General features: G+C 39.6%; 1 protein-coding gene across 1 annotated transcript in view; it reads right to left on the reverse strand.

Annotated features, from left to right (window-relative positions):
* The window catches only part of MMP2 (matrix metallopeptidase 2), a 36591-nt gene that overhangs the window by 3508 nt on the left and 5444 nt on the right, over window positions 1-27639 (reverse strand). Inside the window, exons 3-11 of the mRNA XM_054199592.1 lie at window positions 25996-26144; window positions 23722-23850; window positions 21934-22107; window positions 15601-15774; window positions 13413-13586; window positions 12090-12245; window positions 10138-10285; window positions 4336-4472; window positions 2372-2531 (exon numbers count right to left, since the gene is read on the reverse strand). Coding sequence (XP_054055567.1) covers window positions 2372-2531; window positions 4336-4472; window positions 10138-10285; window positions 12090-12245; window positions 13413-13586; window positions 15601-15774; window positions 21934-22107; window positions 23722-23850; window positions 25996-26144 — 1401 coding nt within the window. The remainder of the gene's footprint in view (window positions 1-2371; window positions 2532-4335; window positions 4473-10137; window positions 10286-12089; window positions 12246-13412; window positions 13587-15600; window positions 15775-21933; window positions 22108-23721; window positions 23851-25995; window positions 26145-27639) is intronic.

Raw genomic sequence — 27639 nt, forward strand, 5'->3', positions numbered from 1 at the left:
GATTCCATTTCTCTGTATCTGTATGTATCTCAGGTTACCTTTCCCTCATTGCTGTATGGAACTACTTGGATTATATCCAAAGTTACACCAGTACAAACGGTCAAAACCAATTAAAATGATTAATTTAAATTACTTCTTATTTTTTCCTTGGATATTAAAGAAAATCTAGTACCTTGCTGTGTAGCTTCAGCTGTGGAATCTGAGCCAGCTCCTCTTCCTCTCCCTCACAAAACTTTGTTTTGTTTAACAATCTTGTTATAACAACACTAAAATAGTTTGAGGCTGGAAGGAGGGAGAGGAGAAGACTTCCAAAAAATCCATTTAAAGTAAGTGTGATAATGGCACAGGAAAGACTGTGGTATGTAACTATTTTGATTCCATGTGGCAGAGTCCTTGTATAACATAACAGCTGCATACTTAAGGGTTATAGCGTCTGTGTTAAACAGAGATGCCTTTTTTTCTGAAATATTTGTCAACTGCTTGCTTTCTTCTTTACACAGATAGAAATCACTTAAGCTTATTTTGATTTCTTAACAATCAATTATGCGTTCTGCGGTGACTGCAATTGATAAGGTACTTTGATAGAAATACTGTCTGTGATTAGAGTGATGAATTACTTGGAGGCCCTGGAGTACAGTTAATCAAAACAATCATTGGTACAGAGGAGACAAGCAGCTTTTTGCTAACTCATAGTCTGTAGGTTTTGGTAGGAATCTGAAGTATTGCAGATGGCTGTGTTAGAACTACTTGCAAATGTTTAAGATGGTCCCTACAAAATGACATTGAAAAATTAATAACATTCTTTAAGTTCTTTGGTTTTTTTCCCTCCAGATAATGGAGAAGAGTACAGTCCTCAAAGTAATTGAAAGTAAGTTATGATCAAATGGCAATTGTGAAAGGGTATTTTATTTACTTACAGGAATCCACAGCCATTAGGATATAAAAAAGACACTCATCTGGTTTGATCATAACATGAAATTAATGTTCACATAAAATGGACTCAATTATACTGACACCTCCTTTGATATTTTATATAGAGCATCTCTCAGAAGGGAGCCTTATAGCTTGGAGAATCTTTGAGATTTCTGGTGGGTGTTTCTGATGTTTAACTTTCCTCTAAATTGTGAGTTAATGAATGGTTTGGCTTCCAGCCTGTTGTTTAATGTCTGCATTCCTGACTTCAACTCCTGTTCCTGGAAGAGACCTCTGATGGTGAAAGCAGGAGTCAGTGTCTCTGGTTTGCTCTCATGCCATTCTGATAGGCAGCACAGAGGTAACTCACAATGTTCCTCAAAGCACCAAAGCGTGTCTGTTTTTTAGGATAATCTTTTGTGTCAGATCTTCCTGACAGATATGATAATGAATTTCTATTAAATACAAGTAGTAGACTCTTCATCAGGTGCAATATTTATTTCTACCACAGTAATAGTCTTGAGAAAATTGAGACATTTTAAGGGCATTCCTTCCTAATCTAAGAGTCCCAAGATCTTTCCTGGACAGACTGTGGTAGCAGGTCACCTGGGTTTGGTTGCTTATGTTGCATCATATTTTGCTTCTCATACAGTCTTTCGAACAGAACCTCAGTGCAAATACAGAGTTACACACATTTGTGGAATACTCTTATTTGTTGGTGTTCTTTGCAACAAAAACTTCTCTGGGCATGTACTGGAAACACGAAAAGGATTGTAGAGACTGTCAAAATGAATTGAAGCTAAGATTTTTCCCAAAGTACTAACAGATACACTTCTCATGGTCTGTTCAGATCTCCCCAGTGCCAACTCTATTAGTAAAGCAAATGTGTTAGTGACTGGTACATCAGCTGCTGAAAGGATTTAGAGTCATCCCCAGCATGCTTTGCTAGTCACACTGCTGTTTCATTTACATCCAGTGCCCCCAAACCTGATGGCTTGGTGAAAGAATTTCAAAGGCAATCTGCTCAGTCTTTGGCTTCAAGCAATTGGAGATCAGCCTGTTTTTAAGGAATTCCTTTCAGGGTTTTTTCCCAGCAGCTGTGAGCTGGCAGTGGGGACAGCTTGCCCCTCTTAAGAGCCTGAGACTGATGTGGGGCAGTTGCTGGTACGTAGAGGCTGAGGGATGGGTTGTTAGTGGTGTGCAGCCTGACAGAGACTCCCAGATAGCCTCTTCCCTTGCAAGCTGTTTTCTCAAATACGTGCTAGTTTCCTGCTGCTGTACTGAAGCACTTTCCTAGATGCATCCCTGGTTCAGCATCCCAGCTCACCACTGCTGTCAGCGCGAATTTTGTATTCTTAAAGGAGGAAACCCCTATGTTTGGTTCCTGCCTCAGTGCGCATTCAACCCTAGAGACACAGCTCGGCTAACAGCATCCCACCACCACTTCAATGCATCTTACTTCCAGTATCTGTCTCCAGCAAAAATGTATGTCCTCTTGTTTCTGTCCCAGTTAAAAGCTGCATCAACACGTTGCACATCAGGGGGTAGTCCCAGGTTGGTGAGTTTCTTTGGATAGCCCCTGTCCAAGTTACTGGCTGAATAAACCCAGTACTCATTTCCTAGGCAGGGGAGAAAAGAAAGCAAACAAACACCGTGTATTAATCAGATACAGAGGAGTATTTCTTCTTTTATGCTTTGTTACACGGCTTTTTATTGCACTAACTGTACTGCTAGTCTTTCTAGTATTATACCATCTGTGAAGCACTAGATGAGAGTGCAGGTGTACTGTGATTACAGTTTCTGCTTTTGCCTCTTAAGTGTTGCTTGTCTCTCAGCAAAAGACATCACCTCAGTGTGCTCTTGTTTCCTCTGCTCTCAGCTGTCTCATCTTTGAGGTAGACACTGTCTTAGTACAGTTGGGGTTATGTTAAAACAAGTAGTTAATATTGATAAGTCTTTGTATTATGAAATTGGTCTGAAACCAGGCACGGGCACCAGGAGGTCAAATGCAGAAGCTCATGTTCACCTTCCATTTGTTTTGCTGAGTGATTTTTTTTTTTTTTGTAGTGATTAACAGGAAGTTCTTGCCCAGAGTTCCTGTTTCTATTGTCTTTTGTCGTATGACATTTTCTAATGTCTCTCCAAATCTGTGCTAGTGGAAGATGTACTAGTATTCTGCATTCTCTACATGGAATTATGATTTACCTAGTAAATACCCTCACTGAAAACCATGGAAAGATTCATTCATGAAAGGACATTTCTTTGATTCTGTGCTAGTGGGAAAGAAAGTCAGTCAAATATTAATATGAGAAAAGTGTAAAGTGTAGCGTTTGAGTTCCTGAGAAGTTACTATTTCACCCTTTAGGAACAAAGTGTAGGTCTCAGTACTAAGTATTTTAAGATAGCTGGGTTACAGGCAACTTTCAAAGGAATCTTTGTTTGATAGTTTTTATTTATTTTTTTAAAAAGCAGGTTAGTTGCATTTTTTCTGGAAATTACAAAGAGAGGGAGAGAGTTGTAGATGTAATAGGATTATATATAGTATATGCAATAGTTAAAGTGTTTTGGCTTGGCTAAAATAAACTTTTTAAAGTTTTTTTTTATTTTTCCCCTCCATGTAGACTAAAGCAAATGGGCTTTGAGACACACGGAATAGATTATCATTACTTTTTCCCTGCTGTACAGAAAATGTACAGCAGCATCGGCCATATGGTTTTTACATGATTGGAGATGTTTAGTCATGTTTTTAGTAGATATTGGAGCCCAGTTTTGCTGGCTCAGTTTTTCATGCTGAGAACAGCCTCCCAGCTCTGCTAATTGGGCCAGTACAGCTGAGCCATATGTGTGACTTAGGAGGGACAGAGGAAGGCTTCCTGTTGTCCTCCTCTCCCATGGAAGCAGCTCGCATGGCCGCCTGTATCCTCTGCCTGATGAGCCACCAAGGCAGACACTTGGAATGCAGTGTGGAAGTCAGTCTTTTGCAAAAGAGGAGGAGACAAGGAAAAGCTTCGCGGGGGAGGAAGGTCTAATCTTCTCAAGCAACATGTACAGAGGCAATAGCTTAACATGAGAGGAAACGGAAGAAAAACAGATGAGTGGCTGATGAAAAAGAGCTCCCAATGTAGTTGTTTTTTGTTTTAAATAATGACTCTTGTTTAGTCTTGCTTACTGTTGAATGTATCTTTCTAGGTGCTTATAGCTCCCCTTTGTTGTAATGGAGGCTGTTCAGAGTCTTTCAGATATCTCCCGTCTTTGTCCTAAAATCCTCAGCATGGGATGCTTGAGACCTGTCACCCGTACCCACTAGCTATACTGGCTGTTAGGTGGGCCATTGCCTGGCCCCCTTACAACTCAGAGGAAACCCAGCCTGAATGCAACACTTACGCAAATGGCTACTTATATTTTGAAACTTAAAACCAGTACCTGAAAAAAATATAGCCTTCTCATCCTGAGGGGCCTCGTAGACAGCATCAATTTTCTCTGGCAGATCAGGCCAGAACGTAGCAACAAGAAGAGGACCTGTGGGTTTTCCTCGGGGGTTTACAGTCCTCCACATGAATCTAAGCAGAACAGAAAATTGTATGAGATTTACAATGAACTAATTCACCAGCACATCTGTTTCTCATCGTTTCTGGCAAAGGCTGCATAAGCGTGCATATACACACATGCACACACACACATTAGCTGCAACAGACACTTGTAACTGTTTTCCTACAGTGACTGAAAAGCCAAATCACTCATTTAGGACCATGTTGCTAAAACAGTTGCACAATAAGCTGCATGCTGGACTGCAGGTGAAATTGCTTGCACTGAGTGCTTTGGAGTTCCTGTTGCTTTTTGCATCAGGGCAAAATGTATTCTGTGCCATGAGTATACAAATAAACTCATTTACAAGGCATTTAAACTATTAGAGCTCTCCCACTGTTGTGTATGGAGCAGATGGATGAGCATTTGACAAAAGCAGAGATTTGTATTCCGTGAATTGCTCTTGCAATTACTATTGTAGTGACTAAAAGTTCAAATTTAATAACAGTATATCAAACTGCTTGGAAGTGAGCTTGGCTGTAAAAGAAACTGCTAGCACTAAAAATGTTCATTAGAGAAATGCAAAGGGTAATTTATTGGCTATTTTATGTGTAAGTAGGATCATAATTTGATTTAAGCTTTAAAAAGCTGTAATTATCTTTAAACAGCAGAACTTTGTGCTGAGAGCTTTTGGTATTAAAAATGGCACTGCTATTTCCTCCTCTGTAGAATGAACAACTTTTTCCTCAACAGAACAAATGCAAAATCAGCAGGCTGGTGGAATTGCTCTTGTACCAAGCTATAACTAGTAAATTCTCAGGTCAAACAGCTTTCACCATTATTATGGTGCTGAAGCTCAAGGTGCTACTGGCATCTTATTTTTTGCAGAGTATAAATAGTCATTACACATTCCTACCTAGAATAATTATACCTTTGAGAAACCCAGGTTCTGCAACTGAATTTTGGTTTTGCCTAAAACTTGGAGGAGCGGTCCGAAATTCATTTAATAAATTGCTGTATTTTTATCAACAGAAGTTTGCACACAGAGCTAGCTAGGACAAATAAAACATTTTGAAATGCATTTGCAAGTATGATTAGTTGCTGCATACTGAATTATGATAATTACAGTGTTTGATATGAGGAAGAGTACAACTGGCAAGTGCATTGGGTTTTTTTCTCTTAATTAAAAATATGTATTCATTTAACCTGATATACGGTACTAATAATTAAGATAGTATTATGTTAACTTAGTTTCATTTTGCATACATATATGTATTTTTAACATGTACAAAAATATCTCTGGACATAACTCATAATTTTCATTTAAAAGGCATTTAGCTAATTACTCTTGCTCTTGACAGTATTTAAACACATATGAAACTCTGTAAAAGGTAATAACATTTGTTTCATGCATCTCTCTTTAGACAGAAAAGCAGATCCAATATGGTATGAAATGGAAATCCATATAGCAAATCTTTCTAACACTGCATTTATAAAAGTAGCTCCTTTAAAAATCCAAGTTACAGAATTCTCAATCAAATTTGGACCTGATTTATGGCTGAGTCAGCACTAATAATTGCTATCTGCATGAATTCCAAACTTTCCAGAGCCAATGGAGACTTGAATGCCGGGTTTTTATTAAAGCACACGTTTCAAGGGACTTGTTAAAATGGTGAGGTTTTCTTGTGGAAAGGGAAACTTTGTCAAAGCTGAATTTTCTTTTGTTTTTGAATTGGGTAAGAGGTATTTTTATTTCTACTCATTGAGGAAATGGTGAAATTAGTTCTTTGGCTTTTTCATTTCACTTTGAACGTGTTTAAATGTTTTAACTCATTCAGGTTAAATTTTAATATTACATTTACAGACAGATTTAATACTTTGTTACAGTAAGTATTTTACATTGTATTTTAACATAATCAAAATTTTCCGTTGTCGTTGTTATTACTGCTACATGCAGTTATGTAAAGGGACCAAAACAGTGGGTCTTTTTTAATGTCTTGGCAAACTTCAGAAGTTTGAATTTTTTGTTCACTTTCAGAACAAAAGCATCGGTGTAAATGCTGTACTCAGGCACACTTGTTGCTTGGAGGATTCTGTGCCCAGTTGACAAGCTCAACTCTTCTCTATGGTCAGCAGCACCTTTCTTTGTTTGGGGGGGAGGGGAAAAATACTTTTTTGAAAGAATTAATCTGATCTGACCTCCTTTTTGCTACTTAGTCCTTTTGCCTGTGTAACATGACAGTTGGATGATACGGTCATTTTCATGAATCATAAAAGTCACACGACACATGATAGACATCTGTTTTTTGAATTCCTAAAGTGAGTCATAATGCTGCTTGCCTTATATTTGGAAAGCTGCAAGACTGACAGGCGAAGCCATTCCAGAGCAAAACAATTCAACAATTGTCTGCCTTTGCTGCATGTTAGATAAAGCATGAGTCAGTTTGAACAGATTGTTTTGGTATTTGCATAGTTCTCTGACCAACTGTATCTGAATGTGAAATACTTCTGTATTGTTGGGATTATATAAATCGCTTTGCTGATTTAGGAATAGATTTTAAATTGTTCCTGGTTGAACCAAGCCTCGTGTGATTGCCAGTTTACAAAAGCAGAAGCAAGGTGGAGGTCTGGCTGAAAACCGAGGCCCACAAGTGAGCAGAAGAGGATCAGTATGCTGTGAATACTGTGGAACTTGAAAGGCTTTTTACTGCTGTAAGAAAGTTTTTTCCTTTTGGAGGCCCTAAGCTGAGGTGAACACTTCAGCTCCCTGATGGCTGTGCTAGCAAAAGTGGGCACTGGTTTTGTCAAGCTTGTTAGGCCAGGGCGGTGGGGCCAGCTCTGGGCAGCTTGTTGCTGGGAGGGCCCGATACTGGCTTTCTGTGAGCCTGATCTGATGGTGCCGTGGGGCCATTCTGTGGCCAAGAAAGGGCTATTTCTTGCCATTAGGATTGCAAGTAATCTTAGCCTGCTAGTAACGGGGCCAAGAGGAATAGTACAAAAGGTATCACAGGTGTCCCCACAGACATATTGAATGAACCCTTTTTGCCCATAGCAGCTGTAACAGAAATGAGGAACATTATGTTCTTGCAACCAGGGTTTTTTAATCCCAGTTTCTACAGTGCTAAAACACAAAGCTAGTGATAAAGTCAAACTTCAAACCCAAATCAACTTTATCTTGGTGTCACATAGGTGGGAACTGGAAGGAAATGCACTGAAGGATTTACTGTAATATTATCCAGTTGCCCATGATTTTTTTGTTATGAAAAGCTGTTGAGTAGAGTTAAACTGTGCAGCACAGTAATAAACCCTTCATATCTTCTCCCTGAAAATTTAAATCTCTACGAGATGGCTGGAATTCACACCACCAGCAGATACAGATAAGTTTTAAATTGGTGGGTTTTGAGGGAGATCTTGTTTGTTGGTTCTTGCTCCCTTTTTAAATTTCAGCTCTGACATCTGGAGCAATGATCAGGCATGTTGTAATACTTCTGTCAGCTTTAGATGCTTGTGTGTGTTCCTATCTGATAGGAGACAGTGTTTGATTTGAGCACATGCAGTGAACTTATGTGGACCCAGATCTTCAACAGCTTTGGGAGAATGCTCAGGGTAACTGAGGATAAATGATTTCAAATTGGGCATTGATTTATGGCAGAGAAAAGGAGCTTTCGTGTCTCTCACCATGGTGCTGCCAAGTCCCGTACTCCTCAGGAGATGCTCTTCATTGCTGAGCAGCTGGGTAATACAGGCCCTGGCAAAGACAGTGGGAGCTGCAGCTGTGCAGCCACCTCATTTTATCAGGAATGTCTCCGCTCTTGCATCAAAAATGCCTTTTGTGTCTTCTGCCATGGAGCCCTTGCACACATGGAGCCTATCCCAATCACCAGTGTTCTTGATGTGTTATTACAGCAGCCATGAGTCACATAATATTGTTATTTAATGATTTTGGATTCAAGGTTTAATCACAAGATTTTGCTGAGAGATTTCCATAATTGTATCTTTATGAACATGGGAAGGGAACCGATCCTCTTTGGACCAAGTGATCATAATGAAACTTGTGCTAAAACTGAAGATTTGCTAAAACAGTGTCTCTGTGGTGGAAGAGGCATTTGAGATTATTGTCACTAACTTTGGATGAACAACTTTTTTGGAGGGGTGTTCTTAGAAGCTGAGTTTGGAAATTTTCCTGCAATCAGGTTTGAAGTTTTACCCTGTAGTGCAGACTATATGAAATGCAATCAGGAAGGACAGTGCCTCCAGAGCTCTACTTCACTGAAAGTGATGGGATTTCCGTTGCTGAATTACTTGTAGGTTGCTGAAACCCTTGTAGGTTTTGCTACAAAAGGCATCCGGAAATATTTTACAGGGAATGAATCCTTCTTTGGCAGGCAATAGAATGTCTAATGCATCTCTTCCATTGCTAATTTTGTGATTAACATTACAGATGGGTAAGTCTCTACAGATTTTTTGGGGGTCATATCTGGTTTGCATAAGCATTTAGAACTTTGGATGCGTCTCCCACTTCACCCTTTGAGCAACCCTGTTGTGATGCTACAGAAGCCAGCAGGGCTGACACCATGGTTAATTTTTGCTCTCCAACCTCTAAAATTGGGCATAAAATATTATGAGAACAGGTTTTTTTTGTGAGGTTTGTGGCACTTCCTTGTCCTGATTTTAGCTAGAACTACCACCAGCCCAGTCTGTCATAGCATCTTGGCATGCACAATCCCAATGTGGGGTAGAAACTAAAAACCACCACAAAACTGCCTAAAATAATGACTGAAGGTGAAAATTCCAGACTCTCAAAGAAAAGGTGAATTTATGGCATAATCATCTCACCTGTTGTTACAGACAATCTTTTGGACATGAAGGCAGTTGGGAGTAGTTAGCATGGATTCTCAAATGGGAAGTCATGCTTGACCAACCTGATAACCATCTATGATGAAATGACTGCCTTGGTAGATGGGGGGAGAGCAGATGGGAAAGGTTTTTGACCCTGTTTCCAGTAAGATTCTCATAGAGATGCTGTTAAAGTACGGGTGAGGTAAGCAGACAGTGAGGTGGACAGAAAATTGGCTGACTGGTCAGGTCTAGAAGATGTGGTCAGTGGTATGAAATCTAGCTGGAGGCCAGTAACTAGCGGTGTACCCCAGGTGTCAGAACTGGTCAGAAAACTATTTACCATCTTCAGTAATGATCTGGGTGATGGGGCAGAGCACACCCTTAGCAAGTCTGCTGATGACCCAGAACCGTGAGGAGTGGCTGATATAGCAGAGAGTTGTGCTGCCATCCAGAGGAACCTTGATCCCTGGAGAAATGGGATGACAGGAACCTTACGCAGTTCAGCAAAGGCCAGTTCAAGGTCCTGCACCTGGGGAGGAACAACCCCAAACACCAGTACATACTGGGGGCCAACAGGCTGGAAAGCAGCTTTCTGAAAAAGGACGCAGGGGCCCTGGTGGAAAGAAGTTGACCACGAGCCAGCAGTGTAGCCTTGTGGCAAAGGTGGACATATTATTTAACCATAAAACCAGAATTTGACATCTCTTTCCCCTAGGAGTTGATTAGGACACTTTGCTATCTCTGAACACACAAAAGAAAGGGCAAAGATTGTACCAGATAATAAATCTGTAAATTTTGAACAATAGGTCTGACAGATTCCTCCACTTGAGGCCCCATTGGTAAGCAATTTATCTCTCTTACCTATCTTTGAAGAAAAATATTTCTCCTCTAATTTGTGCAACTCCATCAAATACAATGTCGTTCTTGCAGAGCTCTGGAGTGACAGGTCCAAGGGTTGGACGTGGGCCTGGTCCTGGCCCTGGTCCGGGTTCGACATCAGTCGATACTTCTGTAATGGGGAACAGAAATACTCTGTTACACTGAAATACAGTGCTGCAAAGGTAACACAGGGAACCTGAACTATCATAATTCATAGAAGGGGAATAATTTGGAGGCAGTGCTTGAAGGGGAAAAAAAAGTTATAATAAAATCTTCTCAGAAGAAGGGTGGTTAAGTACAGCTGAGAAGGCCTTAGCTTCCAGTCCTGCCTTAATCTGCTGTGTGGCCTCCTCAAGACAGTGTGCCTACGTGAGTGTCCATCCATGTTGAGCTGCCTATTTAACTTGAAAGATATTCAGACGTGATTAGACTGGGTTCAAATGTTAACATTACAATTTTTATTTTACTGGCTTCTAAAAAGAAGAGAAATGCCTTTCAAAGTCCTTCTATTCAGAATTATCTGCAACTCTGCTGAGAGAGATGTCAAAGTGGATTTCTCTTCTTTGTAGAAGTGCCAATAGTTTGCAAGTTACAAAGATGGCCTTTTGAGCCATTGGTATGATCTTTCTGCCCTCATCAATAATCAAAACATGCTCTTCAGAACATGTACTTTGCCATCTGGTTTCTTTTATTTTGTTTTATCATTTGGCTGCTGCTGTATTGCCTTATGAGACATTTGCCTTTTTTCTTAGACATCAGGTTTATTTACTACTGTATAAAACAAAGTGGAGTGTACGTGATTTGAGATAATAATAGTGTAAAAAAAGAAAGGTTTTTTTTGAATATTTGTTTTATATAGAAAGCAGTTTGTAAAGGGTTCTATCAATTATAGAGAGGCAAAAAAGATAGTTTTGTCTCAGGTTTTGAAGTCTGCCTTGAGAGAACTGGGTTAAATTCTGACCTCTATCAAAGTTACGCCGTGCAAGCTTAGAAAATTCACTTAACTTTGCCCATGTCTCAATTCCCAGTCTTAATTAAAGCAGTAAAGAACAAGGAGAAAATGAAGATTCAAATCAGATTTTTGATAAAAAGGTGTCTTGTGGTAATAATTTTGGTATATTCTTATTGTAATTTCTAAAGTGTTGAGTACTGTAGAATATAGTCATTTACAATTAGGAAGATATCTCAGTAGAAAAGTGAAAAGTACAGAGAGAGAAACAGCATAGACTTTCTTTGACTGCTTAATTTACAATGTGCCTCTACAAGGTAGAAAATGTATACATGGAAGGAACTTCAATCATAATAATACTTGTGCATTTTACTGAGAGTATCTGTGGAGAAAATAATAAATTTTAAAAATACACCAACATAAAAATACTTAAATCCACTTTTTCTCCAGGAGCTTGCCAAAAACATTTACATCGAAGTACCAGCTCCTGCACACTCCCTGCAAATGTTATTGTGACGGTACGCCTTGAATCGTTGTGGGAAGGCAATGAGAACTGTTGCCAAGGTGGGACAGGAACCGACATCCTTTCCCTCTTACAGGGAGCTGCAATCTGGAAAACTCAGAGCGCTGTAGACAGTAACACCCAAACCCACACGCATCAGGTATTTCAAGCTAGACAAAAGCATGGCATTTCATTGTCCCAGTAAAGGCATTAGAAATTTTTGTCTAAAGGTTTGGTTTTGGGGAGTTTTGGGGCTCCTGTTAGATCAGTAAATTTAGTGACCCCTCATCCTTAAATTGTGATATTTGATTGAAGTAGGAGCCCTGGTAATAATGTGAAAAAAAGGAGGGAGAAAGGAACAGAGGAAGTTTCTGGCATTGGTGGTATTGTGCGGTATGTAATTTACTGCAAGTTCCGAGCCCCAAATTTCAACCTGTGCTGCATGCTTTTCTGATGAGTTTTGCCGATGAGGGAGGACTTTACCATATAGTTCCTGGATCCCTTTAATGTCATCCTGAGAAAGCCGAAAGTTCTTGGTGTAGGTGTAGATAGGGGCCATGAGAGCTCCTGGATCTTCAGAGTGCTCTAATCCCATAGCATGGCCAAATTCATGAGCAGCAACCAAGAAGAGACTGTACCCTAAATAACACAGCAAGATAGTATTAGCCACTTACATCTAAATAGAAGTGTACTACGCAAGCTGTTCATAGTCTTCTCATTTTATTTTCCTTGCTACCCATCAAATTCTCCCAATAATGAATATCATAATTATTATTTACAGCTTGCAATGGTGAATGTCATACGTATTGACAGAAATGACATTTCATTAGAGAGATTCTAAAACCTCTTCTGTAGCTGATGTTTGGTGCTATCTTGCATGCAAGTGACTTTGACCACAGTCTTAATACCTCTGTGAGAAAAGAAAGTGTAGCAAATAAAATCAGACTTTTTTTAAGCACAGAAGGATTAAGCTTGCAATCTAGACCTCAAATCGTACTTTTAATCAGGAAATGTCATGGAAGTGATAAACAGGTGTGTATATCTGTGCATTTGGGAACAGAGCCTGAATCAGTACTGCTGTACCAAATATTGTTAGGTTAAAAAAAAAATCTTTTATCATCAGATGACATTTTATCAATTATGGCCAAACAGTCTCTGAAATTTAGCAGTTATTTTCTTCTTAAAAGAAAAACCTGAATCTAGAATTTGCTTGTAAGTGTGCAAAAAGCGTTTTGCTTTATTTAATTTTACCCATGTTACAAATAAGGATAAAGATTAACCAAAATAATCTTAAATACAGATATTCACCATACAAACGTTATATTGTCTTTCTCAGTTTTTAAACATGTTTTTCATCTTCAGCAATATCAGTCACAAATGTATTAATTTTTTACATTTAGCATTTGTTCCTAATTTGGCCAATATCAGAGTGTAAGTATTACATACTAATGAAATACTATAGTACTTGTGGCTTTTAGCCTTGGAAGGAAAAACTTGTGATGAGAAAAACATTTATTTATTTATTTGTTTGTTTGTTGAATGGTTTCGGGGTTTGTATTTTTGTCAAGATACTTCATCGTTATAATTTTAGAAAATCTGAAGGTATCAGGCCGAAGAGTTTTGGGACTGACTCTCTAACAATAGCCTCACATTTAAATGTAGGGGGTTTGCTCAGATTTTGGGCTGGGGAGAAATACCGTAACCAGACAGGAGTGATACATATGAGAATGAAATCATCGTAAGTGTGATGTCATCGGTGTGGTCAATATGCTGGTCCCATTGTATTGCTCTGACATAAACTGTTACCTTGATCTGGACAAAACCCCCACTTGCGGTCGTCATCATAGCTACTGGTAGAAGCACACCACAGCTTGCCGTCATTGCGACCTGCACTTGTACAGGACTCGTATTTATTCCCAAGGAAGATGAAGGGGAATACACAAGGGGCTCCCTCTGAATTGCCACCAACTGTTGACATGGCTGTGGAAAAGGACAGAAGAACACAGTGAGAAGGGAATCCCTTTTGTGAGATTAAGCTGATGCATCTTCTTCTAAACTACACATTAAAACCAAAAAGCAAGCAGAAAATTTGCAGTCTTTTTACAAACATGAGGAGTAAGATAAAAGTAGTGTTTGAAAAGAAGATTGTCTGACACAGGAAAAAAAGGAAGAAGTCTAGGCATTGCCATTGCAATGAACTTGCCAATAGTTTTGGTGGGAGTAAGAATGAGCCCCAGACTCATGTTCACAGCTCTGAGAAAGCAGCAGGTAACAGTGTTTTGTGGAAGGTGATTGCGTAGCAAGTACCTTTTGATGGTTTTTCCTGGTGATGTTTTAAAGTGTGTCTCAAACAGGTTGAAGGTAGGTTTAGTGGCAGAAAGGTTAAAGGCTATTGAGTATGCATCTGGTTAGTAGGTGTCCCAGTGAAGTATAAGCTTTGAAGTAGAAAAAAACAACTCCAAAATGTCCAGAAGAGGAGTCGTATCAAATTAATTGAGGAAATGTTTTATGCTGTCAGCAGGGTACAGTTTAAAAGCATATGGTTTTAAACATTTTCTAAACAAAAGGATATCTAACGTGGATGACTTTTTAAAAAAAACCTGTATTTTCGCAAAAACTTGTAATTTTTTCCCCTGTGTTCTTATCTATGTAGTATATGGCAGTAATATATAAGAAATAACACTTGTATATGTGTGTACAAGTATTTTCTAGAGGGAAGAGGATGTAATGGTTTAAAATTACAGTTTAAAGTAGGTATCATAAACAGAGCAGGAAAAGAATATAAAAATCATTTAAATTCATCTACAAATGAATTTTAAATTCCTAAATTCCTTAAGTTCCTTTCAAATTATGGTTTATCTTCTGGGAAGGTACAGGAGAGCGACACAGAGGCAAAGCTGGTTGTGTCCCTAATATTATTTATTTCTCATTCATTATTATTAATTAATTAGCCAGAAACAAACAAACAAACAAATCACAGCTACTGCAAGCAATAACCTTTTATGCTGAAAAAAAGCTTAAGCTAAGTGTATTTCTTGGTTCCAGTGATAAAGACTATGTTGCCTAAGACTTCGGATATATTGATTCTACATATATTGGTTCTTTTGTTCATTAAACTAGCCTTTAGATTTTTCTCTTCCTGACTGTGTAGCAAGTTATAATGAATTTGTTCCTTTCTTTTAATTTTTTTTTAAACATCTGTAAGGTAAAATTGAGGGGTTACACCTGGTTATCAAAAGTAACAGGAAGCCAAATACCAATACATCGAATCCCTGTTGCAAATGGTTAGGGCATTTTCAAAAGAGTCAAATCCAGGGTGCAGATAGGTTTGAATGTCGCTGCAGGGTGCAACAGGGTGAATGTGGCTTCCCCTTGGCTCTGGTAAAAGCTTGAGCTTTTAGAACTGCCATAGCTAACTTATACAGTCTAAATACTTATGGCTCCTGAAATTGAACACCTGCCAAGCTATATAAGGCTCTAAATTAATTTTTATTCCTTTTATGTAGTAAAACTCAAGTTAAAAAGTATAAAAAAAAGTGAAGAAACAGAAGTCTATTTTTCTGGCTAAACCATTTCACTTAGTTCTTTTGAATTGCTGAAAAGATCCATTAACTCAAGCTTAACATACTAAACGGGATTTCTTTTTTCACGTGTAAATGGTAAGTATTAAGCTAAAATATTATTCATGCTTTCTTCTGTCACATAAGACTTCTCTTCCAGGGCCATTAACAAATTGTAATCTACTGGTAATTATCCTGCAACGGTAGACATTTGGTCCTATGGTTCAATGACATTGGTGTATCCCTGATAAACTTGGTGTGCTGTGGCACACTGTATTGTTTACATAGATTGCTCCGTTCCTTGGCCACCTGTGCTGAAATTGTGCTGAACTCATCAACTTTTGTGTGCTCTGGTGAAGGTTTAAAAAAGGAGACTATTGTTATTTAAAACAATGACAAATTAGACTGTGTTATGCAAGGAACGTTCCTCGTACCAGTCTCCGGACAGAATCCATATTTCTTATCTCTATCGTAGTCTTCAGTGGTTCCACACCATCGGTATCCATCTGTCCTGCCTTCTGTTGTGCACTGGTCATAGGATTGGCCTTGAAATTTAAAGGGGAATTTGCATGGCTGCCCATCACCATTGCCGCCCATTGTAAAAAGTGCTGTAGGGAGAATGAAAGAGAAAAACGTCAATACGCAATGCTCAATATCAAGAGGGAATCACAGTGTGCCCATGGTAACATAGGAAGGTCTTGACAGAGATTAGGCAGCCATTGTGCGTGGTGCAGTTCACACTTAGAACCTCTATTTTACACAAACAGTGAAATGCTTTGGCAAGATAGACCAGGGATGTTACAGTCTCACAAGTGTATAGAAGGAATGACTAATTGATCTTTATGAATGAACCTGGAACAAAGAAAATTCTCCCAAGCTGTTTGAATTGTGTATATCCTTTATAGCTTGCATCATAACATAAAATTAATATCCCTTCTTGAAACAACATTTAGAAAGAGGATTCTGAGAAAGTCATTCATGTTCCTTAGTGCTCTGCTAATTCCTTTACCTTGCATTAAAAATGGTAGCTAGAATGGCAAACTTTGTACAGAGGCACAGACACACCAGATTGGTTTTTCCTGATAGCCATCTGTGCACATTTTCAGTTTCTTGAAGACACTGACATACAGTAGAGTTGAAGTCAAATAATAACCTGTTGGCTTTTCCTCTAGGCTTTGCTTCTCATTTCTGAGAATCCCTGCAGCTACGCTCAGGCACTCAATAGATCAGCAAGAGGGGGCAAATATGACTCCTCTGACAAAGCTGAGCACTGGCGGCTTCTGTCCTTTGCTTTGTTAATGTTGCTGTAGGTAGTGTGTTGGTCTTCTAGGAGCTGTTTATTATCTGTCCACATACACAAACAAGGCCTCAGGGCTCAACCCTGAGAACCACAAATCTCTCTCATGGATGAAGGAGTACAGATTAAACTGAGTCACCAGTTCTGGGATCTCTTTTAGGATTTTAGTAACTTTCTGGGATATCTAGAGGAAGCAGATAAAATCTCTCATGCTGATATTTAAAAAATATATGTCCAAATTGAATTACATGAAGATGCATGTGGTGTGGACCATCTGACACCTTGCGAATCTGCCTGTGTCTTCTCTTGGCTGCTCCATCCGTGGGAATTCTCAATGGTAGGACAGTGTCTATGGGTGCCATGTGCTGGTGAGAGAAAACCATGAGGGCAACAAACTGGGACGGGCTTTGCACTGAACAGAGCCAAAAAATCCTTCGTGTAGCCATGTGCTAATTCCCCTGAGATTTAAGAACAGCACCTCAGAATGGAACACACCTGTTTGAATTCCCAGTGTAAAGTACGCATGATTTGGCCCTTTTTAAGGTGCCCAAGGGGACACCTTTCTCCCTCTGTTTCCCCCAGTTTAAAGCTAATGCTAAAACCCAAACGTGTATGTGGGAAGGCTTGGCAGGTTATTTCTACTTTGCTGTTGTCATTTTTGATGACCAAAATGCCATTGTAGCTTCTTTGTGTAGGATTTGAGAGGTTTTGCCTTTGCTTAGTCTGATACATCGATGGGAAGAGACGTTGTTTATGAGTGTGCTTCACTTTTTAGAGTAGTAATAAATAAAACCCCAAGATCTTTTCTGGCTGAAGGGTGATCGGGAAGGCTTCTAATGATGGGGTATTGTGACAGAGATGATTCATTCTGCCTTTTCCACTTAAATCAGTAATTGGCCACAGTATCAGAGGCATGAACCAGAAAGTTACTGCACTAAGTTCCAGTCCCACTAAGGAGAGGACTTGGAGCTTTGCCGGCCTGGCTCACGCACATGAGTTCGCTGAACTTCTGATCTGGCTGAGCTCTCATCTGTATCCTTCTGCATCCTGGACGTGGAGGCAGCCACACAGAGGTCCCATCTCTAGGCAAAAGATAACCGCAACATGCATTGTGCCCCCCCAAAAAGAGCAAGCTGCAGCTGTTTGTATTTGTCTCAGATGCTGTAATAAGTTAGGAAACGTGCATTAACTAGGACTGTAGCTGTTGTGATTGGAGAAAAACTTTATTTTTTTTATAAAGAAATGATAGAATTGGAAGGCAAAATTAAACTGAGTTGTTTAGATGACTCATTTACCACATGAGCTGCTTCCAGCTCTAGATCTGGCAAACTCAGTATTTTAATAGCCTTTTTTTTGTTGGTTTAAATGTGCTAAGTTTCAAAAACCTTATGGAAAGTCAATCTATTACTGCTTTGCATGGAGTCTTTCTGAGTCACAGTCAAAATGCAGTTTTTCATTTTGCTTGAGGTAACATCATGTGATGGTAACAATAACAGTTTATTAAGTTTTCAAATCCTCCCCCAGCCTTAACTAGAAAATTCTTTGCTTTAATGTAAATGAAAGTTAAAGACAGAGACCAGGACAGTTTCCCCCAAAACATAACAAAAGCTTTATTTATTTGCAAGGGTATCTTAAAGGGCCTGACTCTTGTTCTGCATCATGGTAAGCTCAGCAATTTAAAAATTAGTGAAGATACGCTGATGTGAGAGCAGATTCAGACTGGACAGTACTAATCTGTGAGCCGCAGTGCACTGTTAGCTCTTCCCAGAAAAACCAGCCAGTTGTGATGTAAGGAAACCTCAGGCTGGAAGGCTGCTGAAACCCTGTGGCACAGACCCAAGGTGGAGGTAGCTGCAGCTCCAAGAGGGTTCTGCCTGGGAGAGCAGTTGAGCAGCAGCCTATGAGAACTGTGCCTGGTGTGAGGGAGGTACAGGCAGAATACAGATCTCAATAACATTAGATATCAGAGGACCAAAGTTAGGACCCTAAACTCTCTGTCGTGCCAGTGGAGTTTGGTAAAGAGAGAGATTCGAGATCCCTTGATTCCACAGGGCAAAGGAGAGGTTCAGCCCACCTACATAAGATTTGTCTAGTAGGTAGATCACTTTCTGCTTTGACAGTTCAATCACTCTACAAAATTAGGCTACAGATCTGGGATTAACTTTAGAAGAGCCTAGTGCAACCCTATAGTTTAAAAAATGTTTCCAAATAGGCATCATGGCTTTATAAGAAGAATTGAAACTAACTTCAGTGAATTAAACGGGAGAAACAAACACTGACAACTAGGAATGTTGCCCCCAACACAAGGCTCTATGATGTAAATCCTCCCCTATCTGAATGTATTAGCTGGGTTTTAGCAAAGGGTGTTTTGGAGTAATGACTGAACAATGCAGCTCTGAATTTAATAAGAAACATCTGTGCATAACTGTTCAAGGATCTTGCAAAACAATTGCATCAGAAACAAAAGGCTGAAACCCTTCTGTTCCGTTTCAGAAACCTTGACACAAGCATTTCCAGGAACATCAACTTCCAGAACCAACTCTCCCTGACAGTGCTTCACTGCTCACATTTTCAGTCTTGTATGAGTTTGGGAATTTACAAAGGTATCAGTCAGGGTACGTGGATCTCCATTTGTCCAGTGACCTATAGTCCGGGCTTCATCCTGACTATATCCAAGCATTTGGAGTATTGTAAAGAAATAAGCCTAATTTTGCTCTTTTACAGCTGGAAGGATTAACCTGAGGCAGAAGAGATTTGGGTAAAGGTGGGGAATGAAGGAGATGGCAAAGTTTTAAGAAATAATGATGGTGCGGGTATGTGTGTGTGCACACATATAGTCTACTGAAGTAAATGTTAGGCTAAAGAAGCTAGCTCTAAAAGTCATGTAACTAATGATAACTTTTTATTTTTAATTAACTGAAGTCTGTTAAAAGTTCACACTCCTGCTTGTTCATCCCCTATAGTTATATAAATTGCTGTCACCGTGGTAGATCCCAGCTCTAAATGTGACCTATAATGGGAAATTAGGGTTTTGCAAATTAAAGAATATGTTTTTTATCCCATTAGGGCTAGAAGACTGCTACGTTCTACAACAGATTATCTTTGCAAAACCCTAGCATCCTGGTGCAGAAAATTTGTAATCTTACATGGGATGGGGAAGGACTCTTTGTTAGGGAGTGGAGCGATAGGATGAGGGGTAACAGTTTTAAACTGAAAGAGGGTAGATTTAGGTTAGGTGTTACAAAGAAATTCTTTGCTGTGGGTGTGGTGAGCCCCTGGCCCAGGTTGCCCAGAGAAGCTGTGGCTGCCCCATCCCTGGAGGGGTTCAAGGCCAGGCTGGATGGGGCTTGGAGCAACCTGGGCTGGTGGGAGGTGTCCCTGCCCAGGGCAGGGGGGTGGAACTGGGTGGACTTCGCGGTTCTTTCCAGTCTAAACCATTCTGTGATTCCATGATTCTATGATATTGGAAATTGTACGGTCTTGCAAATGAACTTGAGAAATCCCCAAAATTTGTCAAGCAGGAATCCATTTAGTGTTTGGCTGCAATAGGATACCAGAGAAGTTTTGAAGACAGGGTATCTGAACTTCTTCTACATACACATGTCTGTGATCTTTTGAAAAATTAAGTGTACTTAACTGACACCTACATATTAATGCATATACATGTGTTTTTTACAGTACTCATTGAGGCTTGCCTGGGACATGTTGGGCTGTGCTTGTGCATTCTTGGTCTGCCAAAACCCTGATCATGTCTTGTTTTGTTAGCTTTGCATCTTAAGCATCACTAATTTCCTTTCAGCAATTGGCTTTCCCTTTCCTTGTACTGACTGTATGTACCCATAATATTATAAATAAGTTTAGTACTATTGTTCAAGCAGGATTAGCATGAGTCCAACAAAAGCTCCATTATTTTCTGTTTCATTCTCTTTCATAACTCTGTTTTTATTTATTGTGACACAGCAGTAGCTGGCAGGAGTTTTAGTGACCTTGTGGGTCCATTGCTCAGGACGTAAGGTAACAAGAGTGATGCAACACACCCTGCTGCCAAAAGCTTATAACAGTCAGTTATGTGCAAAGGGAAAAAAGTGCATGTGGGAAACTGCAGTACTGAGAGTGTTGGTGAATATAGGTGCCAGCACTGGAGCTGGCAAACAGGAGATGGAGCAAGCAGCTAAAAGCCCCTTACCTTCTCTACTCTTCTCACTGCTCATAAATTAGCACAGTAGGCTACAGCCAATTAAAATTAATTGCTTCTCTAAAGGTTTCCTGCTATGTGATATACAGGAGATCAAATTAACACTCATATAGTAATAAATTGTCCAAAATCCTATATCCAGTATAATTCATCTTATATCCATCAAGACTTTCAAGCATATAAGTACATCTTCTCGATGTTTAAACTGGAAACATAGTGTCATAATTTCATTTGAAAGATAATAATAATCATATCTTGTATATATTTTTTAAAAGTTATGGCTAGATGAAAGCATCATACACATTGTCTAATTTGTAAATGAGTGTTTCCAAATATGAAACAAATTGCTTGTGAAATGGAAGATTCTGTTCACATTCCAAAGAGTTAGAAATTAAGTATGATCCTTGCTTTCCTAGACCCTCTAACAGTGTTCTACACATATTGATACCGAGTTACGATTTCTGAAATACTGTGTCATTCCTGTATCTAAAGTCAGCTGTTGGAACTGCTTCATGAGTAAGAATCCTAAGACCTGCGTCAAAAATAAAACCCTAAATTCTAAAAAGGTGAGTGCTCTCCTAGCTAGCAATTTCCAATGTACCAACATATAAATAACTTTGTACCAGCATAGATACTCATTGAAATTCAATCGTTTTTATTTTAATAAGCAGTATGAGGTCATTTAAAGAGTGATTTGTGACAATAATACTGTCACGTTGCACTAAGAGGGCTCCTGGGGTCAGAGGACCCGGGAAACCTATTGGTAAAATTGGTATGCAAAGTTATAGAGGTTTGGCTTAATGGGTTTCATCCTTAACTGCCAGTTTTTGTCAGTTACTGGTCTTGAAGGAGATGTAACCGCAATTGTTAGCGGAATAGCCTGCAATTTAGGGAGAGATTTCTGTCATTTAGTGTGCTCCATCTCCAAATTTGGCCCAATCCTTACTCTAAAAGGTGGTTGTCTTTCCTGGATTGTGAAACTGAACCTGTAGTGTCTTTGATGCGTATATGGGGCCGACATTGCTTCCGACATATCTTCAATGTGTCCTTGATTTTAGAGAAATGCCTCCACCTGGGTCATTGTCAGTTACAAACTCTCCTATGCCAAGGGAGCCTTTAGGCAGTTTTGTCTGCTTAGATACTGAGGAGATATTAAAAGCAGTAAAACTAAATTGACCAGAAAGGAAGTGGAAAAAGTACAAGGAGAAGTGGATGGGCAAAATAAATAGGGAACAGTCTACCAGGAGAAAACAGTAGAAGCAATGATCTACTTACACTCATGGGGACAAAAGCCATATTTGCCATCTGCATCAAAGTCTTTGGTTGTGGAACACCAGAGGAATCCGTCACTGCGTCCTGCGTCTGTGCAGCTGTTGTATTCCTTGCCATTGAACCAGAAGGGAAATTTGCAGTATTCACCATCTGCGTTTCCATACTTCACTCTAACCACTATAAAGCGAACAAACACAGGGATGAAATTAGCCACCAACTGATATAAAAAATACAGTTTCTGGAAATCTTCTTTTGCTGGAGGACATTGGTATAGAAATGCAGTCTGAATTTCCACTTTGAAATTCAATATGCTGTTGGTCTCTCTATTGGCAAGATGATCATAGCTGAAATAATAACCGGTAATTTTGAAAGAATTACATGGATATTACTCATGCTCAAGTGTTAGAGTGAACAGTCCTTAGAATCAGCCCAGAAAAATATATATGTTGCTGTTACTATGGCAATGCAAACTTATAAACATGCTTTTAATACATTTAATAATTTAGTTTCTTTGGTAATATGGTCTAAAATGTTCAGTATAGTTTGAAAGGTTCCAGGCAGCAGTTGAGCATGAGCTGAACATGCCTTGTGCCTCATAAACCACTTCAGTATTTCCAGTTTGACTTGAATGAGGTCTCCTGTGGCACTGGGGGGACTGGGTGTTAATGCAGACACACCCAGGTCCTGGGTTTTATTTCAGTTTGTCACATGTAGTCCTAAGACTACAGTGCTGGTGCTGTAAGATATGTTAATGTATAGCCAATTCACTTATCCATAGCATTTCTCTTGATGGCAGTAACTAACTGGATGCTTGTGCAGTATTTCCACAAATATGGAAAACAGTTTCCTCCTATTCATTATTAGTCTGAGGCAGGGATCCACTCCAGTTGCTGCATATACTGGTCAATGCTTTTGCTAAAGTTAAAAGAAAGCCAAACAGAAGGAAGTTGACTATTTTGGTATTAAAATTCAACTATTTTTTCAATGGGAGGGCAGCTGAGGAAACTAGAATTTGAAATGAAAGGCAAACGTGAGTTTGAATTCTTACTCTAAGTTTTCCAAATTATTTTACAGTAGAAGAATTATAATTAGAAATACATCATTGTGGCAAAGCTCAAACAGAAAAAAAAGAGGTTCCAAACTACTAATACTTGGTCTTGTTTGTCTAGTTCAGGTGATACTATCTGGACTTCGGTTGTTTTCTTCTAAAGGGTATGGCAAGCTGCCTGTTAAAGATTCTTGGGGATGGTCTTAATCCACTGTTTGATGTCGATTTTGCTTCAGTCATCAGCATGAGGGTTTATATTTGATTTGGTTTTGACATGAGTATATAAATCCTTATTTAGGTAGATGGTTCCATTTTTAACAACTGGAGCCACAGCTTAAGTCATCTTAAAAGGGTATGCCAGCTGAAAAGCACTGGCCACTCTGCCTCTTACAAATGAACCTAATGATGTTGTACTTTGGGTACCCGAGAACTGAAGCATTCAGAATTGTAGTTGTGGCTTTGTACTTTTCCCACAATTCATGAAGGTTGTGCAGCATCAGGTCCATTATTAATTCCGGTTTTCAAGGGGCAACAGTAGAGGAACAGAAAGGGAAATCCTAGGTAACATTTATGTAGGAATGACAAAAACATTTAATAGAGAACAATTTGAATTGTATAAATTAATTTTGATCCCCTAACATTTTTTGACATGTCAATGAAAACATTTCGTGCAGTGCCTGAAACAGCATTAAAACATAGCAGCCAGCAGACCATATGTTCTGAAATATTAAAAAGTCTGGTACCTTGCCCCTCTCCAAGAGTCCACAGTTCATCATCATCAAAATGGGAGTCTCCTCCAATTCCTGGCCCCGGTGCAAAGGCATGAGCCAGGAGACCGTCCTTGCCATCAAATGGATAGCCATCACCATGTTCTGCAGGAGGAAGCAGACAAAAAAGAACGGTTTCTAATGACCTCAACTCTGACAGAGTCCTTACATGAATGATGATTATCATGTGTACTTTCCCATCCAAGACAGCAGCAGAATACTCTAGTGAGTGAGTTTATTGGTATGGTTTGTGCTGGCAAGACTGAACCAGAAGAGAAGCCGCCAGTTCTTACAAAGAACATTAAGTGTCAGTACTGCAGTTGTCACTGCATGTTATTTTATATCTCATAAGTATTGTGGAAAGGAATCAAAGACTGTGAAGAACAGTGAAATACTGTACATTAGATGTATGACTGCATACAGACTGCTATTTCTCAATGGAGACTGGTAGGAGCTGTAAAATAAACATTGCAGATGAAAGGTATTTTCAGATTATTCGTATCAGTTTCCAACACAGAGACTGGAAGGTAAAGGCAGATTTCTTTTTGCAGGCTACTCTTTTCTGCTGCACCTCAAACTGCTGTGCTCTTTTCTTTGTGCAGGATACTGACAACTTTAAGCAGGAAAGCAAATCAGTGGAGTGTCTCAGTAGTGGGTCTCTGGAAAACCAGCTCTTATTCAGTGCTCTGAGGCCTGTGAATGAGCCTATTCCTCCCCCACATCAGCCACTCCGAGACTCAGGCAGCTCACAGGGCAACAGCAGGTTAAGTAGCTCTCCTGTTATTACACTGTAGGCTTTTCTTGGAAGTACACCGCATGTGGGTAAGGCAGGCTGGCAAGGGCATAACCCTGTTATTCATAGCTTTCTCACCACACTGACCTGTGCATCAAAGCTGGCTGCCAGCATCTCCAGTTGCATCATTTCAGGCCTTTTGGTCTGATGTCTTGCCATTTAACAGGAGCCCTAAATACACAGGCCCGATTCTCTACTCTCTTACACCAATTTCATGCTTGTGTCACTCTCTTAATACTAGTTCAGTTAATTCATTTCAGTAGATTAGTGTGTCAGTTGTCAAGAAGATTTCGACATGTATTAGATGCTTTACTCCCACTTATTTCAAAGTAGATGCCATGGTTAAGAGAAAGCTTAAAAATGAAAAACCTTGTGGATGTCCCAGCTCCTGTGAATCTGACATGCAGTAAAGTGATAAGAATGAATGAACTTGGAAGAAGTTGTTCTCCCACTGTTTCTGAGCTGACTATAACGAGCAAGTACTAAACCCAGCAGTAACACTTCTGCTTTTGTAAGACTTCTTTTTGCAAACCAAGCCAGCCTGGATGAGGATCTGAAGTTTTAGTTCCGTACAGAATCTCTCAAGCTTTTGTGGTCAACTCATCAGTAGCTAAAGCAAAGAAAACCAGCTTGAAATGAAGTCTTTCACAAAGAGCTCAGTTATTCTTCGAACTGTTCACTTCACTTCCAAAGTCTACCTCCCAAGTGATTGGCTGCACAAGTACCTTCATTAGTATTAAAAATTCTGTGACTGTCCATAAAAAGTTAAAATGCCCCAGGTTTACACTGAAAAGCTATAAACTTTCTTTCAAAGGAAAACCCAAATTAATTGAGAAGGCATGTACAATGAAAATAAAACAAGTCACCTATCATCAGCTGGACTGAAACCATAATTCAGCTTACAATTCATATTTTTAAATTCCTCAAGACCAAAGAATGCATTGAAAACCTGCATTCTGCTGGGCTAAGGAACAGATACCAGCTAGGGAGTCAAAACTGAAAGTCACAAATCCATTTTTAAGCTCCAGTATGTTAGGACCGCCACCACTGTCACTGCAAAACTGAGTACAAAACTATAAGTAAACAATACGATGGTATTCCATTCTCTTCTGTGGCGGGAAGCCAGCTCACATCATCTGAAGAGCTGTACCAATATTTCCCAGTTCTATTTCTGATTTGTAAATTTAAAAATAAAATGTTGCCCCTAGTGATTCTCTTTTGGAAAGATAAATATAGTATAAGGATATTGTATAAATACTTCTCTCTCTCTTGTGTATAAGAAAGAAAAAAAAAATCTTAGTGAAATTAGATCTTAGCTTGTATAAGCCAAGTGCAAGCTAGGACAAGGTTTGCCAGAAAGGCTCACGGGTACTACTTATTGAGGGTAGATCATTCCAACACTAAGGATTAATGAAAGGAACAAAACCAAAAACATATGTAAAAATAGAAAAATATACCCCATCGGCCAAAATTAATCATAATGTCTGCTTCTCCATCGTTTATTCGGTTAAATCTCAGCGGTGTGACATCACTCCAGACTTGAAAGGCTCGAGCAAAGGCATCATCTACTGTCTCAGGATCCAAGTCCGGAGTATAGCCTATAATCCTTAGAGGTAAGAGGAAGAGTTAAATAACACATAAACCCCCTCCCAGTATTTGTTGTTTACTGATCAAAATGCTGAGTAGTCTCAGTGGTGAAACCGGTTAAGAGGTAACAGTGCTCCACGTGAGATCTAGACACTTGCCTTTGATTGAGATGTGGCACTTACTATTTATTTTCCTTTGGAATTGACGCATCAGCATGAAGAAATTTATATAGCCAGAGGCCGCAAAGTAGTATGCCTGCATGGTAGTGGGCCTTGTATAAAACATTCAGGGGTTTGCATCAGCGCTGAGGTGCTGGCAAGACATCACCTTCTTTTGCTCCATTAGATTTGAGGTTTACATTTTTGTAGACTACTTAGCTTGCAAGTCATACTGTCACTTTAGACATGAACATACAAGCACATCTGGAGATATAAGATTTATTTGCTGGAAAAAGAGCTAAATAATGTTCTGAAACTTTCAACTGTAGATTCTTTTACTCTTTAATAATAACAAAAACCCAGCCCTTTTCTCTCACCTTTGTAGTTAGCTGTATATTGTTTCATGCCAGTTGAATGCTAATCCTTTACCAGTGTGTCAGTTACGTTGGCAATAGGATACATGGGGAAACAGGAGGTAAAAGCATGTAGGATAGAGCCATAGGCTTAAGTGCATTGCTTGCTGCTTCTTCATATATTTTAATTGGACTTCTTAGTGCCTTATATTATAGAGACCTAACCTCCATGTAAAGACAAGTTTCCAGTTGTGCATAGTGAGGGAAATGACTTTGTGCATAAGGAGAATGAGGAAGAATCAGAGGAAGCACATCAGCGAATGAGGGCTCTGAGAGCTTCAACGGGCTTTTCCAGTGTTTATTAGGCATGAGGGATGCTATGGGATGCTTTGTAGTACTGTGTCCAGCTTTGGAGTCCCCAACATAAGAAGGACATGGACCTGTTGGAATGGGTCCAGAGGAGGGCCATGAAGATGATCAGAGGGCTGGAGCACCTCTCCTATGAAGACAGGCTGAGAGAGCTGGGGTTGTTCAACCCAAGAGAAGGCTCTGGAGAGACCTTATAGCAGCCTTCCAGTACCTAAAGGGGGCTACAGGAAGGATGGGGAGGGACTCTTTATGAGGGAGCATAGTGATAGGACGAGGGGTAACGGTTTTAAACTGAAAAAGGAGAGATTTAGATTAGACATTAGGAAGAAGTTCTTTCCTGTGAGGGTGGTGAGACACTGGAACAGGTTGCTCAGAGAAGTTGTGGCTGCCCCATCCCTGGAGGTGTTCAAGGCCAGATTGGACGAGGCCTGGAGCAACCTGGTCTAGTGGGAGGTGTCCCTGCCGAGGGCAGAGGGGTTGGAACTAGGTGATCTTTAAGGTCCCTTCCAACCCAAACCATTCTATTGTTCTATAACTTGTGAGGAAGCAGCAGACCAGATCAAGCAGTTAAGACAAATCTGCTGTTCATTCTCATTGGTGCTAAAAATTTGTTCCTGGACCACCTAAGGTAATG

Source organism: Rissa tridactyla, chromosome 4 (assembly GCF_028500815.1).
Source record: "Rissa tridactyla isolate bRisTri1 chromosome 4, bRisTri1.patW.cur.20221130, whole genome shotgun sequence".
NCBI lineage: Eukaryota > Metazoa > Chordata > Aves > Charadriiformes > Laridae > Rissa > Rissa tridactyla.